We start from the raw sequence: 25,970 nt of genomic DNA on the forward strand, positions 1-25,970 counted from the left end.
TCTCCTGTCCAGACCACCCACTCAAACCGCTCTGGGTGGGGACCCTTGGCACGGTCAAAGTCTACACTCTGCTCTGAACCACAGCCAAAGGGAGTGTCCTACTATTGTTATTACGGTTCATCGCCCAGTCAGCCAGATGTTCAGACTGCACTTGGCATTTTGGTCCAAATCGAGTCTTTTCCAAGGACCTGGAAAGAGGCAGATGTTGAGGTTGGATGGCGTTTAAAGGTCTTCTTGCAGGATGGAAGCTGTTCTGAGTGAAGCTGCCTTTTGCAATTGACCGATGGGGAGTTTGTCAATGCCGCTGGTGTTCGAGTGGTACTCCAGGTGCTTTGGGACTGCACTCAAGGCGCCTGTGACTACCTTGCTTTCTTTTGCCACAGTCACTCTATTTCTATTTGCAAGTCTTTGCATTTTGTTATCTTCCCCAATTCCTTCTCTTTTACTCTGCTGTCTCCCGGCATTGCCATGTCCGCTATCCAGACCTTTTGGTCTTTCTTGGCAACAACTGTTAAGCCTGGGGTGTTATGTGGCAGGCCCCTGTCTATCAGGCCCCTGTCTGTCAACAAGGCTGGCTGGAGAATGCCAGGAAATGAAGTCTACACGTCTTGAAGTTGCCAAAATTGGACACGGCTGAGTTAGAAAGTCCTAGCTTTCGTCTGGCAAGATTCTGTCCATCGGTATAAGCCAGTAAAGAACCGATTGGATTTCACTGCGTCTTCTTTGAGCCTTGACACCCCTCAGCTGCTGCTACTCCCCAAAATCTGCCCTCTGCTAACAGCCCCCAGTCAAAAAGATCGGGCCTCCTGCTACGCCAGCCCAGAAACTGAGTCCCCTTAAGACGAGGTACAGGAGATACAGGTGAAGAGCACACGAAAGAGATCCTTTTTGAGCCTGGTGGTTCCAGACCCAGCAAAGGGGGGAAAGGGGGAAGAGAAGAGGAAAGCGGGAAAAACAGCTGAGGGGGCAAAGCTGCAGCAGGGGCTGAGGGAGTCTCACAGGTGCCTTCTTCAGGGGCTGCTTCCTGCCTGCCTCTCTCGGTCTGATGCGGAAAGGCGAGCAGCCTCAGCGCGGGAGAAGCTGCTGCACCAGCTGGAGGCGGGCAGCCCGACTCCCTCTGCGTCCCAGAGAAGGCAGCCGCCATCAGCCTCTTGGGAAGTGGGGAAAGCAGCCAGCTGAGCCCTGAGCCCCTGGTTCACATCGGGAAGAAATCAGGCCTGCTTTGAGCAGCCATCCCACCTGTCCGCCTGAGTTTCTGACTGGCTGGTCCAGCAGTGTCAATTGAGTCCATCAGAAGAAAGCTGGGAGGGACCTGAGAGATCTTCTAGTCCACCCCCCTGCTCAAGCAAGAGGCCCTATACCATTTCAGACAAGGGGACGTCCAGCCCCCTTTTAAAAACCTCCAGTGATGGAGCCCCCACAACTTCTGGTGGCAAGCAGTTCCACTGGTTAATTGTTCTCGTTATCAGAACGTTTCTCCTTAATTCCAGGTTGCTTCTCTCCTTGACTAGTTTCCATCCGTTGCTTCTTGTCCGGCCCTCGGGGGCTTTGGAGAAGAGGTCGACCTCCCCTCAAAGATCCAGGAGGGAAGATGCCCCTTTGGTCTTGCTACCCCCTGCCCCATCAGGACCACAGCCCTCCCTTTCTCCTCCAAGACCCCAGGCCCTCAATTCCGCAACTCCATTGCCTGCCCGGGCCGGCATTCAGGAGACATGGCGACCTGGTGGGTGCCAAGATGCCTCTCATTCCAATCTGGGTGGAAAATGCTCCTCTTGGGCCAGTAACTCCACCCTCCAGTGTGGAGGCTGAAACATACAAATAAGGGTTGCAGGAATTGGGTGTTGGTCTGGTTTGATGAAAAGAAGGGCTAGAGGAGACAGGACAGCAGCCCTGCAATATCTGAGGGGCTGCCACTAAGACAAGGGAGGTCCACCTCTTCTCCAAAGCCCCTGAAGGCAGGACCAGAAGGGAAGGGTGGAAACTGACCAAGGAGAGAAGCAACCTGGAAATAAGGAGGAATTCCCTGAGAGGGAGAGCAATCAGCTGACGGAAGGGAAGTTGCCTCCAGAAGTTGTGGGAGCTTCATCCCTGGAGGCTTTCAAAAGTAGACTGGACAACCATTTGGCCAGGATGGCATAAGATCTCTTCCTTGGGCAAGGGGGTCAGACTAGAAGACCTCCAAGGTCCCTTCCAGCCCTGTCATCCTAGGTTCTACTTTCCTCTACCATCTCAACTGCTCCTTCTTGGTGTTCCCTGCCACTGGAAAGCCTTCAACAGCTCATGCGTCTCTCCAGACGTGACAAAAGACACGTTGATGGGAGCTGCAGATCAAAGAACCTAAAGGGTTTTGAGGGGTGGGAGGGAGGAACACGCCCCCTAGATGACACCTTTTATTGACCACCTTTTGTCCCTCTTCATACGGAATTGAGGTTGCTCCACTTTGATGCAGGGCATTCAACCTTGGCGCCGACTTCAACTCCCAGAATTCCCCATCCAGCATGCAACGAATACCCAGATAAACAGGGATTGGCACCTGACAAAGTATCAAGTGGAAAACAATATCCTACTCAAAGAACTACCGAGGAGAAAAAACACACCCCTAACATCACTGGCAGGGCAGGCTGCTGTCCCTAAATGAAGATCAGGGCTGGGAGTTAAGTCCACACGTCTTAAAATTAGTCTGTAGAGATGGCCAGACAACCAGGACTTGGAATGACTGAGAATCTCTGCAGACTTTTAGCTACGCAATTGGGGATGAACATCCTTTGAATGCTGTGGGAGCAGGGATGGATTTCCAGAGGGGAAAAAAATTGCAGGCTAGGGGAACCATTTGCAACCAGACACAGACAAACCTCCCAGTGCTTCAGCAACCCTCTAAAAGGATGCCATTGATCAGCTGTCTGCGAGGAAGATAAATCCTTCCATTCCCGACCATTCAGTCCAAAGTGAAGAAGCTTCTTGGAGGAGAAGCGAAACGTCCTCAAAGAAAAACCAAGAAAGTCCAGTTGCCTCCTGAAAAAGCACCTTTGGGACAAAGTCTGGAGACCCCTGCTCTGATGGATTAGCCACTCCGCTGCCGTCCTTTGTCCCTTAGCGTCCGGCTTTGCTCCCTGAGAACTGCAGGGCCAGGGGAGGTCAGTGGAGGTCAGTGAGTTTGGAAAAGTGGAACTGACCAGCTCTTACAACGGACAGATGCTCTTGGCTCTTGCTCTGAGCGGCTGGCTCTCCCCCGGCCCCTTCCTCACGTCCAGCCTTGCCCAGAACGTCAAGAGTCATGAAGGAAACGCATCCAAGGGCCAAAGTCAACCTCCCTTCTTAGAAAGCCGTCAGATCTCCCCTTTGCCTCGAAGGGCGTGAGGAAGAAGGGCCAGGGTGGGGAGGCGCCAGAGGGGTCGGCTTCAAGGGAAAAACAGAAATAACCGGGCAGCCTTCTTTGAGTGCAAGGCTTAGCGAGAGAAAACGCCAAGCGGTCGTGCTTATTGCAAACAGCAATCAGTCGCATAAGCCCAGAGTTTGCATTTCTTTTTCCTTTTTTTTTTACCCTGGAAAGGTTGCAAACATCTTGTTTCACATCAGCATTTTTTCATTTGGATTCCTGCTTGGGCAGAACTTTTGCAACCTGCCCAGAGTCACTCGAGGGAGGGGTGGGGCAGCATATATGTTTTGTAAAGAAATAATACATTAAAATAAGAAGACGGAAGAAAAAAGAAGGAAAAAGAAGAAGAATCCGATGATTACTCAATATGGCATAGATGGTACAAAGGGTTACAACATAAGGACAAAGGTATGAAAAGTGAAAATTATATAGAAGAGACCTTAAGAGTATGGGATGTGGATATAGTAGATAAAGATAAGAATGTAATAATAAGTATAAATAATGAAAATAATTATAGTTGAAATATATAAATGCATTGATGATAGTAGATGCAAAATAATACTGTATGTCAATGTCAAATGCTGTTAAAAATGTAAATATGACTTGTATGGTGGAAAAAACAATAAAAAAACATTGTTAAAAAGCAAAATAAGAAGACATTCCTTGCAGATGTGAAAGGGGAGAAGATGCCGGCCAGCTGGCTGGAGTTGGTCACCTTGGGCAAGGGGAGAGTCTCTGTCAAATTTCCCTGGCTGAAAAGTTTGGGGACCACTGACCTAGATGGTCATAAAAAGCCCAACACTGCAAGGAAACCAACAACGTCAGAGAGCGTCAAGGACCCCACAGTCCTCCTCCTCCTCCTCTCCACCACCACCCCCGCAAGCCCCACTCCCTTCTAGCACTGATGATGTTCCCCAGTTGGGTCATAAAACATTTGCAAGGAAACCACCCAGCTCAGAGAGCACCAAGGACCTCCTCCTCCCCCGTCCTTCGCCTGAGGATGTTTCCTAAATAGTAATAAAAGGCCAAACACTGCCAAAAATTAAAAAAAAAAAAACCAAGCCAGTAGTCCAAGCACCTGTAGTCCTTTTATTCCTCTGCTTCCTCCTCCTCTCCTCCTCCTTTCCACAAACGCTTCCTCCTACTACCACTGATGACGTTACCTAGTTGGGTCATGAAAGGTCTGCACAAAAACCACTAAGCTCAGAGAGCGTCAAGGACCCCATAGTTTTCCTCCTCCTCCTCCTCCTCCTCCTCCACTCCTTTCGAGCACTGATGATGTTCCGTATTGGGGTCATGAAACATTTGCAAGGAAACCACCCAGCTCAGAGGGCACCAAGGACCTCCTCTTCCTCCTCCTCCTTCCCCCCAGGTCCTTCGCCTGAGGATGTTTCCTAAATAGTAATAAAAGGCCAAACCACTGCCAAAAAATAAAAGATAAAAACCCAGCCAAGCTCGGAGCTGTTCAAAGTGGTCCGGGGTCTTCCGGGGCAATGGCCCAGGGCTCAGCGCACAGCATGTGGGGGGCCTCCTTCCGACCTGCTTGACTGGGCTCAACGGACGGCCCAGACCCAGAAAACGGGGGACAACCACAGCCAGAGTTGCCGGGGTTTCACCCGTGTCCCCGTGTGGCTGCCCAGCATGTCACAAAGGCACTAGGGAGGCTAGGCTGGAATTAAAAGAAAAGAAAATAAGACGGTAAATAAAATAAAATAATAAATAAAGTAAAAGATAAAGATATAGGCCAATGGTGTTGCGTTAAACCAGGCATCATTTAGTGGCAATGAAACGCAGAATGCAGGCAGTCCCTGACTTACAACGGTTCATTTAGTGACCGTTCAACGTTACAACAGCACTGAAGAAAGTCCCTTAGGACCATTTTTCACACGACCTTCCCAGCATCCTCAGGATCACATGATCAAAATCAGGACCCCTGGCCATGTCCCCCCACCCCCCCGGGTCACGGGATCCCCTTCTGCGACCTTCCGACAATCGAAGTCAAGGAGAAAGCCAGATTCACTTAACAACCAACTTATCGCCTGCACTGATTCACTCAACAACCATGGCAAGGAAGGCCATAAAACGGGGCAAAACTTGCTTAACGAATGTCTCACTTAACAACAGAAACATTGAGCTCAAAGGTGGCCGTAAGTCCTAAGGACCACCTGCCCAGGACATCCTCCTTTCCAGCTCGAAATCCAGGAGCTAAAACTCTGGGCCAAAACCAAGTTAGGAATCGCCAGCTAAAACTAGGAGACCGGCATGACTTTCCCAGTGGCCCCAGAGGAGATCCCTCTTTTTAGGCCGATGGCCTCCTCTTTCTAGGGGTTTGGGGGTGGGGGAAGGGGAGCAGGTTCTTCTCAAATTCATCTGAAAGCAGAGCAGAGCTACTGAGGCAAGGACAACTTAGCCAGCAGTCTGTAAGAGAAAAGTAGGCCCAGCTGGGAGGTGGTGTTAAAGGCGTCATCAGTTTAGAATCATTACGTTCCCACAAATGGCCCCTAATTTAGTTCCTGAACCACAGTTGACTAGACTCCGGTTTTTAGGCGTAATTTAACGTTAAGGTCTTAAATCTTTGTGCCTGGCTCAGACGCATCATTTGTGCCCTTGGCTAGCAATGAGAAGGAGATGGGATACAAGGCAGACCAAGGCATCCTGGCTAGTATCTAACCAAGATAAAGAATTAGCCAAACCCTTATCACAAAGGATAAGGCTCCATGCCCCGTTTGTCTCTTGTGTGTAGATGTGGCATCTCCTAGCCATCTGTATTGTGTATCTATGTATCTCATCAGCCATCAATAGACACACAGAATTAAATGACACAGCATTCAAAAAGATAATAAAAATCTAAGAAAGAATGCAAAAGGCAATCCACCCTCCCCAGCAACTGATAGCCAGGTAAGCAGGGATGGACACCAGACAAACTGTCACACTATCAAGCAGAAAACAAGATCCTACTCAAAGAACTACCAAGGAGAAAAACACTCCCACACTCCCACATCACTGGCAGGATGAGCTTATACACCTAAACCCCTACCCTCAGGGGTGGGATTCTACCAGTTTGCACCTATTTGCTAGAACCGGTTGTTAACATTCTAAGCAGTTCGGAGACCGGTTGTTAGAAGAAATGACTGGGCTAATCCTGTAAGGAAGGCAGGAAGGAAACATTCTGGTGTTGCTTACAGAAACTGCCTCTCCGTCAACCCTTATTACATTCTTGGCAGGACTAGACTTCCTGTCTCAGGAACATCCCTGGAGTTTTTTTCCCCTCCTTTGCTGGTACTTTGCTTGTGTGGAGTGACCATTCAAAGTTACAATGGCACTGAAAAAAGTGACTTATGACCATTTTTCACACTTACGACTGTTGCAGCATCCCCACACTCTTGAGAGGCCAGGCGAGGAGATGTGTGCCTCGATGTGAGTGATGTTGAGTTGGCCACGCCCAGCCAGTCACATGACCACCAAGCCACGCCCACCAACTAAGCCACGCCTACAGAACTGGTTGTGAAAAAAATTGAATCCCACCCCTGCCTACCCTCCATCGCATGGATGATGTGACCTAGTCAGGTAATGAAAGGTCTGCAAGCCAATATGGTACGAAAGCTCAGAGGGCCCCGAGGTCTTTGGATAAGTTTAGTCAGCAACTGCAGCATCGCTGAGCCATTTCCTGTCAGCGGGAACAATTCATCAGTGGAAGGGAAATTGCCTCCAGAAGTTGTGGGGCTCCATCCGTGGAGGTGTTTAGGAAGAGACTGGAAAGCCATTTGTCTGAAATTTCCATTTCAATTCAGCATAGGAGCTGGAAGGGACCTTGGAGGTCTTCTAGTCCAGCCCCCTGCTCAAACAGAAGACCCTACACCATTTCAGACCAGGGGCTGTCCAGTCTCTTCTTAAAGACGAAGCTCACACAACTTCTGGTGGCAAGCAGTTCCACTGGTTAATTGTCCTCCCTGTCAGAAAGTTTCTCCTTAGTTCCAGGTTGCTTCTCTCCTGGATGAATTTCCACCCGTTGCTTCTTTTTCTGATGCTTTCTGATGCTTTGGAGAATAGGTGGACCCTTCCTCTCCTTTGGGGCAGCCCCTCAGATATCGCATCACTGCTATCATGTCCGTCCCCCCCCCCCCCGCCCCCCGGTCCTTCTTTTCTCTAGACTGGCCACACCCAATTCCAGAAACCCTTCTTGCTCTGTTTTAGCCTCCAGTCCCCTAACCGCCTTTGTTGCTCTTCCGTGCACTGCGAGGCGTCACTATCCAGAACGGACAATGTTGGGCCAAGGACGTGGCTTGGAAGTCCCGAGTTCCGTGGCACCAGGTGGAAAAACTGGGTCCTTCGTTGCCATCAGCTGACCGAGGAAATGGTTTCCGAGCACTCTCGGCTAGACCAAGGCGAGAGGCCACCAGATGAAATATTAATTGGGTCTGTGGCAGAGCAGGCTTGGGGGTTGCCTTCAAGGACGGGGGCATCTAAGGCCAGTGCGCCGAAGGAAGGAGAGAAACCTGGTCTCTGCAGTCCAAACTAGCTACTACTACCCTGTTTCTCATATAATAAGGCCTTAGGTCTTTTTTTTTTTTTTTTTGAGCCCCGAAAAAATGGCTAGGGCATCTTTTCGGGGTGACTTAATTCCCCCTTGCATCTTCAGGCGGGCGGCGACGGCTTGGATGTTGACCTCGGCGTTGGTGGGGCACTTCGTATCGGGGTCAACGCAGGCAGCACCATATCCGGGTGTGCCACAAAAGTACTTCCTAACGGCAAGCCCCCCGCCATTTCCCCCATTTCGCATGTTTTAATATAGGCCTTAATTGGGGGGGAGGGGCTTAATTTCATTTCATGCCTATAAAACATGCTGGGATTTCCTATTGGGGGAGGCCGTCTTGTTGGGGAAACAGGGTAGAGAGGACAGTCCACGCTGAAGTTCCATGAGTGAGTAATAGAAGAACAGAGCAGAATAGCAGAGTTGGAAGGGACCTTGGAGGTCTTCTAGTCTGATCCCCTGCTCAAGCACAAAATCCTATGCCATGCCATAGACTTGACATGACCTCCCCATCACAAGACCCTCATGAGACGTGACCCAACGTAACCCCTTACAACAGGGCTCTCCAACCTTGGCTAACTTTAAGACTTGTGGACTTCAACTCCCAGAATTCTGGCTGTTGAAGTCCACAAGCCTTAAACTTGCCAAGGTTGGAGAGCCCTGCCTTACAAGAGCCATCCTAAGACCTGATGTGATCCTCCCGAACCTCTTAGGAGCAGAAGAACCCAACGCTGGCATCCCCTAAGCTCCACTGAAGATGTTACCTAGCTTGGTGATGAAAAGTTTTGAAACCAACTCAGAAGAACCTTCTTCACCCTGTATCATAGACAAACGGGTGTCTGGTCTCTTTTTTTAAAGCCTCCAGTGATGAAGCCTCCACAAGTCCTGGATGGAAGTCAGGAAATCCCTCCTTAGTTCCAGGTTGGTTCTTTCCAGGATTAGTTTCCATCTGCTGCTTCTTGTCCTGCCTTTAGATGCTTTGGAGAATAGGATGGTGGCTACCATCCCTGAGGAAGTAGAGCGTAACGGTGCTCCCTTTCCTGGCAGTGACCAACCGCTGCCTCCAGAAGAGGGTCACAGCAATGCATCCCCCAGATGGTTCAGACTGGGCAAGCTCTGATCCTGAAGGAACAGCAGAAGGAGCTGAGGCTGGAACAGGATGCAGGCCCATCTTTGGAGAACGCAAGAAGCCAACAGGTCAACCCAGAGCTGCCTATTGGAACCAGACAATGAATCAAGCAGGGCAGGTCCCCAACCTCGGTCCTTCTGGAACAGAAACACATTTGGACAACTGGGCAGGTAAACATTAAGACTGTGTCCAGTTACAGCAATGATGAGTCCACTGCTGGGAAATTCGAAAAAGGTTAGGGACCGATTGTCATGGAAACAATCTATCTACGTATCCAGGGGTGGGATTCTACCGGTTGGCACCTATTCGCTAGAACCGGTTGTTAACATTCTAAGCAGTTCGGAGAACCGGTTGTTAGAAGAAATTCCTGGCCTAATGCTGTAAGGAAGGCAGGAAGGAAACATTCTGGTGTTGCTTACAGAAACTGCCTCTCCGTTAACCCTTATTCCCTTCTTGGCAGGACTAGACTTCCTGTCTCAGGAACATCTCTGGAGTTTTTTCCCCCTCCTTTGCTGGTACTTTGCTTGTGTGGAGGGACCATTCAAAGTTACGATGGCATTGAAAAAAGTGACTTATGACCATTTTTCACACTTACGACTGTTGCAGCATCCCCACAGTCACGAGAGGCCAGGCGAGGAGATGCGTGCCTCGATGTGAGTGATGTTGAGTTGGCCAAGAACATGACCACCAAGCCACGCCCACCAATTAAGCCACACCCACAGAACTGGTTGTTAAAAAATTTGAATCCCACCCCTGTACGTATCCCTAGGAGTCAAAAACGACTTCATCACACATCAAGATTGTGTCTGCAAGGAATTTGTTTTGTTCGAAAGGGAAAGGCATAGAATAAGATCACGTGGGGTGTTAATACCGCTTTATAATGGCTTGGTAAGGCCACACTTGGTCTTGCATCCAATGGAGGGTTGCCACAATATAAAAAAAGATGTTGAGACTCTGGAAAAAGTGCAGAGAAGAGCAACAAAGACGATCAGGGGACTAAAAAATATGAAGAACGGTTGCAGAAACTGGGCCTGGCTAGTCTAGTGAAGAGAAGGACCGGGGGGGACAGGAGAGCAGCCTTCCAATATTTGAGGGGCTGCCCCAAAGAAGAGGGGGGGGTCCACCTATTCTCCAAAGCACCTGAAGGCAGAACAAGACACAATGGACGGAAACTAATCAAGGAGAGAAGCAACCTTGAGCTCAGGAGAGAATTTCCTGACAGTGAATGAATCAACAAATTGGCCTCAGAAGTTGTGGCTGCTCCAGCCCTGGGGGTTGGATGGCCACTGGACTGAAATGGTATTGGGTCTTAGCGGGGGGCTGGACTAGAAGACCTCCAAGGTCCCTTCCAGCTCTGTCATCCTGGAGCATGAAAAGCTGCAACCTGCATTTGCGCCTAGCGACGTCCTCGTTCTCTGGACACAGACTCAGTCACAGGTGATGCATCACGGAGAGCCCCTTTGAGGCCCCTCCCAGGGCCAACAGCAAGAGGTGGAAGAGGGAGAGGGTGGCCTTTGCACAACCTAAGCGACCGGGTGTGTGTGTGTGTGTGTGTGTGTGTGCTGTCGTTCCTGCCTTTGGGGGCAGAACATGGCTTGTTCCTCTCCATCTCCTCTTCAGAGCCATTATTCTGCAGCACTGACCACAGATACAAATTGCTCCGTCTGCTTTTATTCAGAAATAAAAGGCTCCGCTTGCTTCTGTTGTATCGTTTGTTCCTACAGTGTATTTACTGTCCTTCAAGCCGAAGGAAGCCAAGGCAATAGACGATCAAACCTTGCTTGAACTCAATTAAGAGAGCTAAAGCCGCTTCCCCCGTTCAGGGTGAACCGGAATCTTCTCTAACGAGCCAGCGATGGCCTTCTGCAGGCCGAGAGGGCCTTGATTTACCATTCTCATTAAAAGAAGTCCAAAAAAGTACAGCTGTGTAAGTGGAAGGAAAAACCCCACCAGAGCCGAGCAGAAGCACATCGCCTTGGGTGATGGAGCCCCTTTTCCACGTGGCCTTTTTCTCCCCCGATTCTAGTTTTCCCTCTGCAGCAAACCTTCCATGAACCAGTGGGCCTCACAAGGGACTAGCTGCAAAAATCCAATTCAAAAGGGGGGGACTGGCCAGGAGTGTACATTGCACGATGAAGGTCTCTAACCACAGAGCCAAGGAGGAAGGGATGGCACTGGGGAATAAGGAGAGCCAAGCGGTGTTCTTCCCAAGAGTTTGCCTCTTGACTTCTCCGAGCCTTTGACGCAGCCGGAGGCTCTTCCGCAAGGCAGCCGCTCCGAAGGGCCCTTCTGGGGGAACCTGCTCAGGCCCTCCCACAATCCCCCAGCAGGAGAGCCAAGGAGAGAGGCAGGGAATTCTGGGAGTGGAGGTCGACGCCTCTCAAGGACGTCGGATTGGGGAGAATGCTGAAGATGAGCGGGACTTTCCAACCTCACGGGCCAGACCAGTCAGTCCTGCAGCTGAACTCAACACGCTTTAGGATAGAGCAGAGCTGGAAGGGACCTTGGGGGTCACCTAGTCCAGCCCCCTGGACTAGAAGCAGGAGGGCCTTTCCCATTTCAGACAAGTGACTGCCTAGCCTCTTCTTAAAAGCCTCCAGGGATGGAGCGCCCGCTTTCTAGAGACTCACAAGTGTGAGTGGGATAGGATGGCTGTGCAGATTCCCCAGACATGCAGCTCCTGGTTGTCCCAAAGGGGATTTTTCCAAGAGGCAACTGGACTTTCTCTTAGGAAAGTGTGACAGAATGTGGTCAAGATGCAGAGAAGAGCAACCGAGAGGATTAAAGGCCTGGAGGCCAAAATGTGTGAAGAACAGTTGCAAGACTTGGGTATGTCTACTCTAGAGAAAAGAAGGACCGGGGGGGTGGGGGACATGATAGCAGCCTTCCAGGATCTGAGGGGCAGCCCAGGGTGGGATTCCGGTTTTTTTTACTCCCGGTTCTGTGGGCCTGGCAGGGGAAGGAGACTGTAAAACCTCCAGTCAGAGGTGGGATTGGCCGGTTCTCCAAACCACTCCAAATTTCCGCTCCCGGTTCTCCAGAACTGGTCAGAATGTGCTGAAGACCCACCTCTGGGGCTGCCCCAAAGAAGAGGAGGGGGTTCAACCTCTTCTCCAAAGCCCCTGAAGGCAGGAGAAGAAGCAACCGGTGGAAACTAATCCAGGAGAAAGGAAATCTAAAACTAAGGGAAACTTCCTGGCACTAAGAACAATTCCAATAAAGGAGAATCTTTGTAGCTCAGGGTTGACCTGACGGGTCCTTGATGCTCTCTGAGCTTCATTGTTTTCTTGCGAATGTTTCACTACCTCAACTAGGTAACATCATCAGTGCTGACTAGCTGGAGACCCTCCACCCTTCCAGTTAAATGGCCGTCCAATCTCTTCTTGAAAACCTCCAGAAAACCCCGAGGACCCAGATAGACCTCCAAGTGCTTCAATGACCCTCTAAGGGGATGCAAATGACCAGCTCTCTGCAAGACGTGTAAATCCTTCCCTTCCCCGCCATCCAGTCAAAACTGGAGAAACTTCTGGGATGAGAAGTGAAACGTCTTCAGAGACAAAACCAGAAAGTCCAGGTGCCTCCTGAAAAAAGCACCTTTGGGACAAGCAGGACCTGGAGGACGGAGGATCTCTACAGATTCCAGTGTTAGAGGAGCCACAACTTCTGGAGTCAAAGCTGTTCCTTAATTGTTCTCCCTTTCAGGACATGTCTGACCGTCTGAAGGAAGCCCACAGCACATCCGAGTTGCGATCAGGCCCCCATGTGTGAATGAGGAACACAAACAATGAAGGAACTGTAAAAAATCTCTGCATAGAGACGCACGCTTGGCAGTCTGTTATGCTAAGGCACTGCAGATGTTAGAAGCAGCACATAATTACTTTGGGAGAAAATCCCTGTGACAATAAACATCACTGTTACTTTAAAATAGGGGTCTGCAACCTTGGCTAACTTTAAGACTTGTGGACTTCAACTCCCAGAATTCCTCAACCAGCAGAGCTGGCTGAGGAATTCTGGGAGTTGAAGTCCACAAGTCTTAAAGTTAGCCAAGGTTGCAGACCCCCTACCGTATGAAGCATGTCTGAAAATGGTCTCTTTTCTCTCCTCCAAGGATTTCCAACTTTGCTGTGACTTGAGGCTGAAAATGTTGGCTCCTTTGTCCAAGCCACAGCTTTCTAGATGGGTTGGACTACAACACCCATCATCTCTAGGCCATCATGGTCAAAGGGGGAATGGTGCTGGCAGGACTCATGATCCATTGGAACCCTTCAGGTCAGAAGAGAGTTGTATTCAGCTGGCCCAACCTTAAGCCATTCATGTGTCGCACTGCGTGGTGCAGAAGACCCACGAGGAGACCCCTCCCCGATGCCACGGCAGCCCCTGTGGGACCATCCAAGCTTGCAGGCAGGTCTCAAAGCAAACTCTTGGTTATTGGAACCCCTTCAGTTAAAGCTCTGGGCTTAGCCATGCTTGGACTGAACAAAAGATTGGTGAGTTCACACAACAGACCAAAACAAACCTCAACTGGCCCTGTAAAGGTTTGGCACGACGTGCGTGAAGCCAACGGCTGGGAATCTTTCAATTCTCTGTGTTTGGGGGCGGGTCTTGGTCTGGTACCGCCAGCGGGGCAATTTTACCTGAACCCTGGATGGCTTGCATTTGGGTATTTTTAACGTTAATGGCTCCGTTCATCAAAATGCTTGTAACTCAATTGTTAAAGGCTTCAGAAGTACATTTGCACGACGCACTTAACTTAATGTACCTCATCCTTAGTTGTTTATTTATCTTAATCATTTATACGTTGGGCAAACCCATCCCCGCTTCTCAGCTTTTAGGACACAATGTGCTGCCTGAACCCCTCACAATGGGCTCATCCAGGAAGCAAGCTAAGCATAAGGTCCCCCTAGTCTCCGAGGCACCAGAAGGCAGAAGCAGCAGCTTCTGGGAAGGAAGCACCAAGGAAGGAAGCAATTCTAGAATTAAGGATAAATGTCTTGACAGGGAGGACAATTAACCAGTGGAACAGAAGTGGCGGGTGCTCCATCACGGAGGCTTTCGAGAAGAGACTGGACGGCCATTTGCCTGGAGGTTGTAGGGTCCTTGCCTGAGGTTGGGCCATGGCTGGGGAGTCAAAGCCGATCCTGCTACCATTTCCACTGATCTGAAGGTTTTAGCGACACATTCTTCTCTGAAATGTCTTGGATTGCTTGGAATCCCCTGAAGCAGTTTTTAAATCCCACATGTCACTGCCCCGATAGCCAGTGATGGCGCCTCATGGACCCAACTAAGTGAGGTTTGTCGTAAGCCTAAGTAAGCCTCTCTTGGGAGGGTGAGACCATTTTTGGAATCAGAATCCAACTGGAATAGACCTTGGAAGTCTTCTAGTGCAACCCCCAGCCCAAGCAGGAGACCCTAGACCATTCCAGATAGGTAGCTGTCCAATCGCTTCTTAAAGTCCTCCAGGGATGGAGCAGCTACATCACAACTTCTTGTAGCAAGCTGTCCCATTGATTAAATTGTCCTCACCGTCAGGAAATTCCTCCTTAATTCCAAGTGGCTTCTCTCCTTGATTAGTTCCCACCTTTTGCTTCTTGTCCTGCCTTCTGGTGCTTTGGACAATAATTTGACACCCCCACCCCTGTTCTTTGGGGCAGCCATTCAAATACTGGAATGCTACTCTCACATCACCCCTAATTCTTCTTTCCTCTAGACTGGCCAAACTCAAATTCTGCAATCCTTCTTCCTATGTTTTGGTCTCCAGGCCTTGAATCCTCTTTCTTTGCACTTTTCCCAAAGCCTCAGCATCTTTTTTTTTTTTTTTTTTGTAATATAATGACCAAAACTGGACACAGTGTTCCTGGTCTGGCCTTACTAAGGCTTTATTAAAGCGGTGCTGATACTTCACGTGATTTTGATTCTAAGCGACGCCCGTTTGCACGGGGATGACAGCGCAACCGAACCTTTGCACATTTTTAGCTGGGGGGAGGACGCTCTTGTTTTGCTCCTCTCAGCTCTTTTGTGAAAGCTCAGCAGGGACCGGGGAAGCTCAGGCGAAGGCGAGTCCGTTTGGAGACTGCGGAGGGAGAGTCAGCCCAGCTGGACACACAAAGTCCACCGGCACCCAAAGGAAAAAGATCAGCACGTTTTGTGAAAAGTGCTGGCAGGCACAAGGCGGCTGAGAAAAGCTGAGTGGTGAAAAAGGAGACCCTGCTAGGTGCAGGGTTGGCTCCCCGGAAACCTCCTCGAGATTGCTCTAGTCTGTGCCGCTGCTTCAGCCCTGCCGGCATTCTCCAGGCCCTCCCAGCCTCTTCCAGGCGCCATGAAAAGGCAAGAAACAGCGGAGGGAAACTAACCAAGGAGGGAAGCAGCCTGGATGGAAGGAGGAAATTCGAGAGCAATTCACCAGTGGAACAATTTGCCTCCAGAGGTTGTGGCTGCTCCCTCACTGGAGGCTTTGAAGAAGAAGAAAATGGGCAGCCCCTTGTCTGGAATGGTACAGAGTCTTCCGCTTGAGCTGTGGGTTGGACTAGAACAGGGGTCGCCCACCTTTTGGGCCTCAGAGACCACCAAATTCATCCTTTTAAATCCTGCAGACCAGAGACTCTGGGAAAATCCCCCAAAAAGTCTGCAGGAAAATTCCCCACCTCGTTTTCCTACCGATCGATTGTTCTTTATTTGGGATCGCAGGATACCGTCTCCAGCTCTGTTCTCAGGGGGAGAGAGAGAGAGAGAGAGGGAGAGACTTTTGGCTTCATGCAAGGAAAGCAGCAGGAGCCGCAGAAGTCTTTCTTTCTCTCCCCCAAACTCCACCAGAAATGAGTCTTTGCCAGCTCAGCCTCTTGGAGCAGGAGGCCTTGCAGGGTCCCAAAGACTCATTTCTGGCGGAGATTCGGGGAGAGAAAGAAAGACTTTGGCTGCTTCCCTTGCGGGCAGCCAAAAGCAGAAGAAGAAAGAAGCGGAAAGAAGCAGCCCGGTGGCCAGGCCAGGCACGTGGGGGTGAGTGGGGCAAGTTCCCCCCTCCGCCCTTTCCCCCTACCTCGTGTTGTGTGCAATGCAAGCGACACAAGCCTTGTGTTCCCGCACAGCCAGGATTAATTGCTTTGGGGGTGACATTTCTCTGCGGACCACCAACATTTTCTCACGGAACACCAGTGGTCCCCGGCTCACTGGTTGGCAACCACCGGACTAGATGACCTCCCAGGTCCCTTCCAGCTCTAGTCTATTCTAACTTCTTTCCCAAGAAATCTGGTTTCTCCTCTTTGCCTCCCCATCCACGGGCTGGCTGCCCTCTGACTCTCGCCCTTCTGCTGCACCTCAACTCCCAGCCTTGGCTCAAGACCTCCAGCTCCTCTGGCAGCACTGCTGCAGCCTCACCCACAAATCCCTGCCCCCCCCCCAAAAGGAGGAGAGCCCCCCCCATCTGCAACCTGGGGGGGGTGTTTAATGGAGGGTGGCTTGCAATCTCCCTAGGAAGCCCCCCCTCACCTTTTCGAGCCCAAACGCAGCCTTTTGTGTAAACGGGGGAAGAGCCGCTGCTTGGACGGAGCCTGGCATTGTGGGGAGGTTGAAGCAAGAAAGGGGGGGCTGCCCTCAGAATCTCTTTGCAGCCCCCCCCTTCCCGGTTTGGCATTTGAACATCGTTTCCAAGAACGTTCCAGAGCCTTCCTGTACATCAATCTCTCTTCTCGCCCTCGGGGGAAGCGTGCAGCTTGTGATCCGAGCAGGCGATGGGGATCCGATCTGGCTAATTGGCAGCCAGGCCCTCCAGGCTGGGTCTCTCGGCAGAGCCTCCCCGCCCAGTGATTGCCTCCACTTGTGAAAGGCCCGATGATTAAGGGAAGGAGATCCAAAGAGGGACGGGGGAAAGAGGCGGGGGGGCAGTCCCCTTCCTGCCACGGAGATCAGCCCATCTTCAAACATTATAGCTGCTTAACCGGTAGTTCCAATAAAGGGAGAATATTTGCAGCTCAGGACTCAACTGTGGGGTCCCTTTCGCTCTCCGAGCGTGGATGTTTTCTTGCAAATGTTCCATAACCCAACTAGGTAACATCATCAATGCTAGAAGGCAGGAGGGGGGGTTGCTCTCCATTTATGTCCTAGTGGCTTGTCTTGTCAGCGTTGGTGGGAGTGATCTTGGAGGCAATTAACATCAGACCAACAGTCAACAAGTAAACAAGACCCAATCCATCAAGGAACCGCCCAAGAAGCTAACGGTAAACAGCCCAACCCAAACACCCCCCAGGCCATTCCCACCAACTCTGACAGGGCAAGCGCCCAGATATAAAGAGAGCAAGCCTCTATCACGGATGGTATTACCTAGTTGGGCCATGAAACTCCTGCACGGAAACAGTCCAGTTGAGAGAGGACCAAGAATCCCACAGTCCTCCTCCTTCCCCCTCCTCCTCCTCTTCCTCCTCCTCCCCTTCCTCTTCCTCCTCTCTGCAGACCCCTCTCTCTTCCAGCACTGATGATGTTCCCTAGTTTGGGTAATGAAACTTCTGCAGGAAAACAGCCACGCTCAGAGAGCCCCAGGGACCCCACCGTCCTCTTCCTCCCCTCTTCTCCTCCCTTTCTCCTTCTCCTCCACTCCACAAACCCCCCTTCCCTTCTAGCACTGATGACGTTACTGATGATGGTGCTTGGTAATGAAAGGTCTGCAAGAAAACCGCGAAATACAAGGAGCCAGTAGCTGAGGAGGCTGTTCAAGTAACTTTAGGTGGTGGCCTAAACGTCCCTTGTTCATTTCATGGCCTCTACCAGCTGACCCTTAGGCCTCCTCAGTCCAAACCCCACCGGAACCTTTCCCCTTCTGGGGTCCCCCAGCCAAGCTCCTCCTTGTTCCAGAGAGACCCTGAGACAGCCCAGCTCGGCAGAAGCACTGATCCAAACCAAGCACCATTTCTATGCCATCATCATCCCGACCCCTGACGGCTTCTATCCACAATCGAGCAGGCGAAGTGGGCGTTTAAGAAGGGGAAGCATTAAAAGAGCCCACATTGGTGGCTCTCCAGAAGGAGATCTTGGCAAACAGCCTCTCTCTCGGTTGTCCCCACCCCTTCTCAAAACCCCCAAGCCACCTTCCTGGGGCCACCAGAACCCCCCGTGTCCATTCTGACATGGATCGCCCCAGATCATGGCTGTGTGGGAATTTCAACTCTCCCTTCTTACAGCAGCTCCTTTTTAACCATTTTTATTTGCACATTAATGCATATCCTGCCTTTAATGTTGTTATAAGTAAGTTGAGGCAACGAACGTATCTAACACTCCTTCCTCCTTCTGTTTTTCCCACACAATGCCACTAAATCAGCAATTATACATAAATACATCTACACCAATCAAGGATTGGTGGGCAACCTGTTCTTCAAGGCACCAAAGGGAAACAAGCAACGGATGGAAACTAACCAAGGAGAAAAGCAACCTGGAACTAAGGAGACATTTCCTGAGAGTGAGAACAATTAACCGGTGGAACTGCTTGCCACCAGAAGTTGTGGGGGCTCCATCACTGGAGGCTTTTAAGAAGAGACTGGACAGCCATATGGACTTCCTGCTTGAATTAGAAGACCTACGAGGTCCCTCCCAATTCTGTGAGGCCAATATCTCAGCCATTCCTCAAGGCTGCCTTCTCAGAGCACCTGGTGAGATTCTTGTCATGTAAGTGACCACCAATAAAAGGCCAACTTTTGACCATCCCCAAGTGGGTTCTGGTCACTTGCACCTGACAATCCTCTAGCCCAGGGGTCTCCAAGCATGTCCTCTTTAAGGCTTGTGGACTTCAACTCCCCAAATTCCCTGGCTGGCTGGCTGAATTCTGGGAGTTGAGTCCACAAGTGGCCAAATTTGGAGACCCCCCCTCTAGCCGAAGGGTCATCCAGTTGGGCCTCCTCATCCAGCCTCTTGGCTTCTCTTAACGACCACCAGAAGGGGAGGAGTTGCAGCGAATGAGACCAGATGGCAGAGAGCTGGCTGGCAAGAGAGCTTGGCAGGGCTCCGTGGGGAGGAGCCCGTGGCCTCGTCTCTCCTGTCATTTTTCCTCTTGGCCTTTCGTGAAGGAGAAAGACTTTGAGGTGAGCCAGAGACGAGTCAACCCACACGGACACTCTGGCTTCAACTCCGGGGAGCCTTCACCTTTCCTGGATCTGCCTCCAAAGCCGCCTTGTCTTCCAGGCCACCACCACCACCACCCCACCTCTGGGTTTTCAACACTGGGTGCCTCTGCACAAGCCCAGGGGACCAAGGCCGGGGGCGACCTCCCAGCCCATCCTGGAGCGAAGGCTCTCGACCGGGGCCTCCGTGGCAGCAACCCCGCCATGAAGGGGCTGTTCCCGAGGGAGGGTGCTTGGCCTGGCTCACAGTCCCCCCAGGGAGCTTCCATGCTGGAGACACAGCAGGACCCGCATTTCCCACTCCTGATCCAAAACTTGAAAAGCCACGCCGTCACTAAGGGCCACCCCAGGCCAAATGGCCCAGGAGCATGGGAACTGGTGCTCTCTGAGTTTGGTGGCTTTCTTGCAGATGTTTCATTACCCAAACTAGGTAACGTCATCGGTGCAAACCCTTTCCCCTTCTAACACGGATGATGTGACCTGGTTGGGCAATGAAACATCTGCAAGAAAACCTTCCAGCTCAGAGAGCACCACCAAGGACCACCAAGTCATTGTTATCTGCCTGCCTGCCTTCCTATCTCCTCCTCATCTCTACAAACCCTCCTCCCTTTTTAGCACTGATGATGTTCCTTAGTTGGGTGATGAAATGTCTGCAGGAAAACAACCAAGGTCAGAGAACACCAAGGACCCTACAGTCCTCCTCCTCCTCCTCCTCCTTTCCAGAAACGCTTCCCCCTTCCAACACTGAGCATGTTACTTAGCTGTGTAATGAAACATTTGCAAGAAAACAACCAGGCTCAGAGAGCCCCCACAATCCTCCCCCACTCTCAGACGGTGTGTTTCTACCCACCGTGAAGCCAGACTGCAGCTTCAAAGCCACCAGATTAACAAGTTGGTGGGAGGCAGCTCCGAAGGGGCCTTGGACAAGTGTCCTTTCCTGGCTTTTTCTGAAGGTAAAGTTGCCCTCTAATAATTTCCTTTTTAGGCAGGAATTTAGGCAGACACAGGAAGATCCTCAGCCTCCAGGTGTCCCTCACGGGCTTCTTCCCCAAGCTCAGCAGAAACCAGAGCCCCCCCCCCCCTTGATCTTGGCATGACCCCCCAAGAGCTCTGGTCAGCTGAGGCCTCTCGGGAAGGGCAGGTGGAAGCCACATTTTCTGCCAGGCCAGCAAAGGCTGCTGAAGGACGTCAGACTCAGCTGAAGAGTGTCAGGAGATCTGGGGCTTCTGGGGTCAGGAGGACACCCAGCACGTGCGGGGGGGAGGAGGAGGGGGGCCTGACCTTGCATGTCACTCACCTCCCGGGGCCCCTCCCCCTGTCTATCTCTGCACCCCACCCCCACCCCAAGTAAAGTGCCTCACTTCCCTTTCATGCTCTTTTAAAGGGTCTTTGCAAGAGTTTGTGGAATGGCTCTGGCTGAAACTTCCCACTGTGGGCCTCCTGGGAAGAGGCCGGCCCAGGAAGCCGGCCCTCTGCAGAAGTTCTGGGTGCTCCACCACTGGAGGCTTTTAAGAAGAGACCGGACAGCTACTTCTCTGGAATGGGGTCTCCTGCTTGAGCTGGGGGATAGACTAGAACAGAGGTCGCCCACCTCTTGGACCTCGGGGACCACCAAACTCATCATTTTAAATCCTGTGGACCAGAGACCCTGGGGAAATCCCCCACCCCATTTTCCTACCGATCGATCGATCTTTATTTGGGATCGCAGGACACCGTCTCCAGCTCCGTTCTCAGGGGGAAAGGGAGAGAGAGACTTTTGGCTTCATGCAAGGAAAGCAGCAGAAGCCGCAGAAGTCTTTCTTTCTCTCCCCAAACTCCGCCAGAAATGAGTCTTTGCCGGCGCAGCCTCTTGGAGCAGGAGGCCTTGCCGGGTCCCAAAGACTCGTTTCTGGCGGAGTTTGGGGGAGAGAAAGAAAGGCTTTTGCTGCTTTCCTTGCGGGCAGCCAGAAGCAGCAGAAGAAAGAAGCGGAAAGAAGCAGCCCGGTGGCCAGGCCAGGCACGTAGGGTGAGTGGGGCAAGTTCCCCTCCTCCCCCCTTTCCCCCCTCCCCTCACTCTTGTGTTGCTCGCAGTGCAAGCGACGTAAGCCTGGTGTTCCTGCAGGCCATGTGGCCTGGTGTTCCCATGCAGCCTGAATTAGTTATTTAGTTTACTTTATTGTCATTGCACCTGTACGACAAAAACAAACCCCATCTTCAGTGCACATCATGACCATGAAAATAAACACAAACACACATCCTCCACACTCCACATTAATTGCTTAGGGCAGAGGTCCCCAACCACCGGTCCGCGGACCGGTACCGGTCCGTGGAACAAGTCCCTACCGGGCCGCTGGTTTGCTGGGCGCCGCCATCTTTTTGATGAAAAAGTGCTTCCGGTGAGCTTTTCCGGGTAGAAAGCTCACCGGAAGCACTTTTTCATCAAAACAAGATGGCGGCGCCCAGCTGATGCCGGTACCGGGCCGCGGCATAAAAAAAGTGACCACCATCCCCAAAGGTTGGGGATACCGGGCCGCGGCATAAAAAGGTTGGGGATCACTGGCTTAGGGGGTGCCATTTCTCTGTGGACCACCAAAATTTTCTCACGGACCACCAGTGGTCCCCAGGCCCACTCTTTGGCGACCACTGGACTAGAAGACTGTTTTCTGGGTGTAGGTTTCCCCGTACAAAAGCTCTGAAGTTCCTGCCATCCAACCTTCTGGACCACTAGGGCGGTTCAACTGGTGGAAAACCACCTTCCCCCCCCACAAAAAAAACTCCAAACCCCTCCTGCTCTGAAGAGATTCTTCCAATTCAGCCCTGCTCCTGAGATGCTCTCAATCCAAGTGGGGGAACGTACGGAAGCCGAAGTCAGACTGGGAAATTCCTTCTTTTCAGGGCTCTGATGAGAAGGAAAATGCCTCCAACAAACTAGGCCGGGCAACGGTCAAATCCCAGTCCGGCCTCTGGGAGTTGGTGTGGTTAGCCTGCAACCCGAACAGCCATTCTGCGTAGGCCCCTGGGGAAGGGAGAGAAGTGCTCCCTGGGCCCAATTCCTACTCTGGAGGAACAGCAGGAGGGTCCCTGCTCCCCCTCCCCCCCGCAGGAAGGAACTTTGGAGCCCGGACGAGCGTTGAAATATGAAGAATGGGTGCAAGGAAGGGCAAATCGAGCAGGGAGGGGACTTCCAGAACCACTTAGAGAAGGAAGGACAAGCAGGGGATCTGAGGCTGCGCCAGAGCTGGCCGGCATCTGGGCCTGGATGTCCGAAAGGCAGCAGCTGGCTCTGGGCCACGCAGGTGGATTGCTGCTCTATCTGGTTACTAGTCCTCATGGCTGAAGGGAGGACATAAGAGGGCGACCCAAAGGGTCAGGGAGCTTGGAAAAGGCTCTTCAGTTGGGGACGCTTTTGTGGGGGGAGAAGATGGGTCAAGAAGTTTCAGTCATGGGGGGGCAAGGAGGGAGCTTCCCCAATACCAGGGAATATTGGGAGTATTTAGAGAAGCTGGAAAGAAGCCAAGAGAGGTAGGGGGCACTGTTACTTTCCATTGGGGGCATGGGACCCCCCCAGCCCTAGCAGGGAAGCTCTCATCTCCCGCTTGCTAGCAGTCAAGCTGACCGGCCACTTTGGGGGAGAAGCTTGACCTGGGGGGGGAGATTTGGGGGGGCTGCTGTTCTTATGTGCTTGAGAATGCAGGACCACAGAAGGCCTAACGGGATAGCTGACTGTGGGCAGCCCAACCGTCTCCCACAGATGGTCCCCAAACCGGGAGGGCTTCCAAGCCCCCCAAGGCACCGAGGCAGGCCCCTCCTTGGGGATCCCTTCACTGCAGGTCTCCTTACCCCAGCCTGGCCCGGAGGCTCCGGCCTCTCCCCACCAAACCCCCGCTCGCCCCTTCGCCCCGGCGAACCCCACCAAGTGCCCACCACGCGGCTGGGGCGGCCCGAGATCGCGGACTGGCCCTGCTCGGCGCCCCGCACCTGCCCGCCCAGCCCTTTCCTTCCCCGGGTCCGGAGACCCACCCAGCCGGAATCGTGACTGTGCAGATCGTGGGCTATTATTATGCCGCTCCACTCCCGGCTCCCCGATTAAAGGGGCAGCCGGCAACCACGCCACGCGGCGGGTGGGACACGCAGGCCGGCCGCCCTCGGCAAGAGCCCGGCGGGAGCCTCCGTGTCCTCGGGAAACCTCCCCGCCGCCGCGGCGGGACAGCGCGCATCTCCCGGGCCTCGGACCCCTTTCGCTGTCCCGGGCGGCCTGAAGGAGGAACGCTTCTTACCCACCCCCACCCCCGCCCGGGAAATTTCCCACGTCCACAGGTTCCTCGGCCCGAAAGTCGGCGGCGCCCAGCCGAGCCCCGCGGGAGAGGCGCGCCGGCTGCTCCTCCCGGGTCAAGCGAGGGGCGGGGGGGCAAAGGGGAGTCACGTCCGTCTCCGGCCCCTTCAGGTTAGACGGCTGGAGGCGCCCTTCGCGTCCGGTCGGGATCCCCGCTCGAGTTCAGCACCGCCGCCGACGCCGCGGACCGGCCACTCGCGCGCGGCGACGCCACCTCGAGCCCCGCGGCTGGGAGCCGGAGGAGGAGGAGGAGGAAGAGGGGCGGCTCTGCCCCCGAGCGGCGGCTTCGGGGCTCCCCCAGCCGGCCAGGCCGCCCCGACGCTCCGCGCTCCCTTCCGCATGCAGCAGTAGTGGCGGCGGCGGCGGCGGCGCGGTCCACCGGGGACGCGGATGCCCTGCGCCTGCCCAGCCGCCGCGCAGCTCCCGGCCGCGGAAGGGGCCTAAGGCTCGGGGCCTGCCGCCGCCGCCGCCGCCGCCACCTCCCCGGCGCAGCTGCGGGGGCGAGGACGAGCGGGCGCCGCGGCGGCGGGGCTGCTGCTGCTGCTGCAACGGCCGTCCGCGGGCCTCGACGGGCTGGGCCGGGCTCGCTGCGGCAGTCCCTCCGCGCCTACCTTTGCTCTCCATGGCGGGGCGCCGGGAAGTTGCCGCGAAGTTTCAGCGTGGGTCCTCCTGGGCGGTCCCGGGACGAGCGCCCTGCTCCGGGGCTGGCGGGGGCGCCTGCGGGCTGCGGGGCGGCGGGAGGCGGCGGCGCTGCTGCTGCTGCTCGCGACTCCGGAGGCTGCAAGCGAAGCACCGGCGCGGGGCATGAGAAGCGGCGCCCGCAAGGCGGGAGGGGAGGGGGGAGGGGAGGGAGGGAGGGAGGGAGGGAGGGGGCGGCGGGGGCCGGAGCTGCGCCACGGGGGCGGGGCCAGGCGGCCGGGAGGGAGGGTTACCTGCGGAGGGCGGGCCGAGCGCCGAGGAGCTGTCCGCCGCCGCCGGTGCTGCAGGTAGGACTGGCCGCGCAGCCCCTCGCCTGCCTCGCCGCTTCGCAGGGGAGGCGCCAGAGCGCATGCGCCGCCGCCGCCGCCGCCGCCGCCCTGCCTCCGCCAGCGGCCCTCGGGGAGCCCCGCCGCCGGCAGACACCCCCCGGCCTCCCCGAGCGCCGCCCGGGAGCCCTTCCTCGGCGGAGCAAGACTCGGCGGCGCCCGAGCTCCCCTGCGCCCTCCGGCCCCCAAGGCCGCCGCAGGGCCCGGAGAACCGCGGCCCAGGCGCGGGCCCGGCTGGCGCGGGCCCGCAGAAGCGCGCCTGGCCGCCCCTTTGCCGCGCGGGAGGGCGACGGGGTCCGCCGTCTGCTCCGGTGAGCGACCCCTCGTTGCGCGGGGGCTCCTGCGCAAAGGGACCGGCGGGGGGGGGGAGGGGTGGAAGGAAGGCAGGAGGGAAGGAAATGCTGGGAGGCGGCTGGGACCCCTCCCCGTCTTCTGCTCCCCCCAGCCCTGCCCCCTCCGCCTCTGCCCAGGCAGAGCCCCCCTGGCTGAATTGGCAGGCCCTGTTCACACAACCGCTCTCTCCCGAGGCGCCAACTGCCCTTCCAACCCAGGTCCTCCTTCGGGCATCAGAAGCGCCTGCCAAGCGGTTTGGCTCTGCCAGCCGGAGGGTTGGTGTGGGAGACCCCTCGATCCCCTCCCCCAGAGCCACACCTTGGCAGGCCCCTCCCGCTCGGGTGAAGCCCCTTCTTTGGGGAGGCTGGCCACTTCCGTTCTAGTCCAGGGGTCTCCAACCTTGGGAACTTTAAGACTTGGGGACTTCAATTCCCAGTGCAGTCATCAGAAAGCAGAGCACGCTGGAGCGTGGAGGGGTGGGGGACAGGGAGAGGGGGAAAGAGGGAGAGAAAGAGTATGAGAGAGAGAGAGAGAGAGAAAGACAAAGAGAGAGAAAGAGAAGGAGAGAAAGAGGGAGGACGAAAGAGTTAGAGAAAGAAAGAGAGAGAGAGAGAGAGAGAAGGAGAGCTGGCTGAGGACTTCTGGGAGGAAGTCCACAAGTCTTAAAGTTGCCATGGTTGGAGACCCCTGCTCTATGTGGTATCTGATTAGTAGCTGCTCAGAGGTTGGATTGTCTTCACTTCCTTGTCTTGCAGGAGAACAGAGGGGATGGACTTTTGCACACTGTGAGCTTGTGCAAATGGTAGAAGGGAGGAATGGCCGGCCCAGAAACCTAGGAGGGGGGGAGAGAGAAGAGAGAGGAGAGGGAGGGAGGGAGGGAGGGAGGGAGGGAGAGACAAAGAGAGACCCTCCTCTAAGGGGAGAGGCCCATAGAGTGAAGGATTATCTCTCCTAACATCAGAGGAAGCATAACTAACCTTCCTTGTGAAGCTTCCTGAACGGTGCAGAGGTCTCCAACCTTGGCCACTTTAAGGCTTCTGGACTTCAACTCCCAGAATTGGCCAGCCAGCATGACTAGCTGAGGAATTCTGGGAGTTGAAGTCCACAAGTCTTAAAGTTGCCAAGGTTGGAGAGCCTGGAAGGGAAGGGAATTCATTACAGGTC

The 25,970-nt window shown here is 53.8% G+C and overlaps 1 protein-coding gene and 1 long non-coding RNA gene across 4 annotated transcripts in view; one reads left to right on the plus strand and one right to left on the minus strand.

The window, feature by feature from the left end:
- The window catches only part of FGF12 (fibroblast growth factor 12), a 165,274-nt gene extending 140,878 nt beyond the window's left edge, over nt 1-24,396 (minus strand). Inside the window, exons 1-2 of one of the 2 annotated variants that reach the window (XM_087965629.1) lie at nt 24,381-24,396; nt 24,060-24,226 (exon numbers count right to left, since the gene is read on the minus strand). In XM_087965629.1, the coding sequence (XP_087821755.1) occupies nt 24,060-24,072 (13 nt within the window). In that variant the 5' untranslated portion in view covers nt 24,073-24,226; nt 24,381-24,396. Of the gene's footprint in view, nt 1-24,059; nt 24,252-24,380 lie in introns of those variants that run through there. The other variant, XM_026688584.2, reaches the window with a different exon arrangement.
- Nucleotides 24,374-25,970, plus strand: part of LOC148131031 (uncharacterized) — a 28,747-nt gene continuing 27,150 nt past the window's right edge. Inside the window, exon 1 of one of the 2 annotated variants that reach the window (XR_015749552.1) lies at nt 24,374-24,434. This is a non-coding gene — a long non-coding RNA (uncharacterized LOC148131031). Of the gene's footprint in view, nt 24,435-24,492; nt 24,785-25,970 lie in introns of those variants that run through there. The other variant, XR_015749551.1, reaches the window with a different exon arrangement.

Source organism: Notechis scutatus, chromosome 4 (genome assembly GCF_049901735.1).
Source record: "Notechis scutatus isolate UNSWTSFEM ecotype Mainland chromosome 4, rNotScu1.2, whole genome shotgun sequence".
Classification (NCBI taxonomy): Eukaryota; Metazoa; Chordata; class Lepidosauria; order Squamata; family Elapidae; genus Notechis; species Notechis scutatus.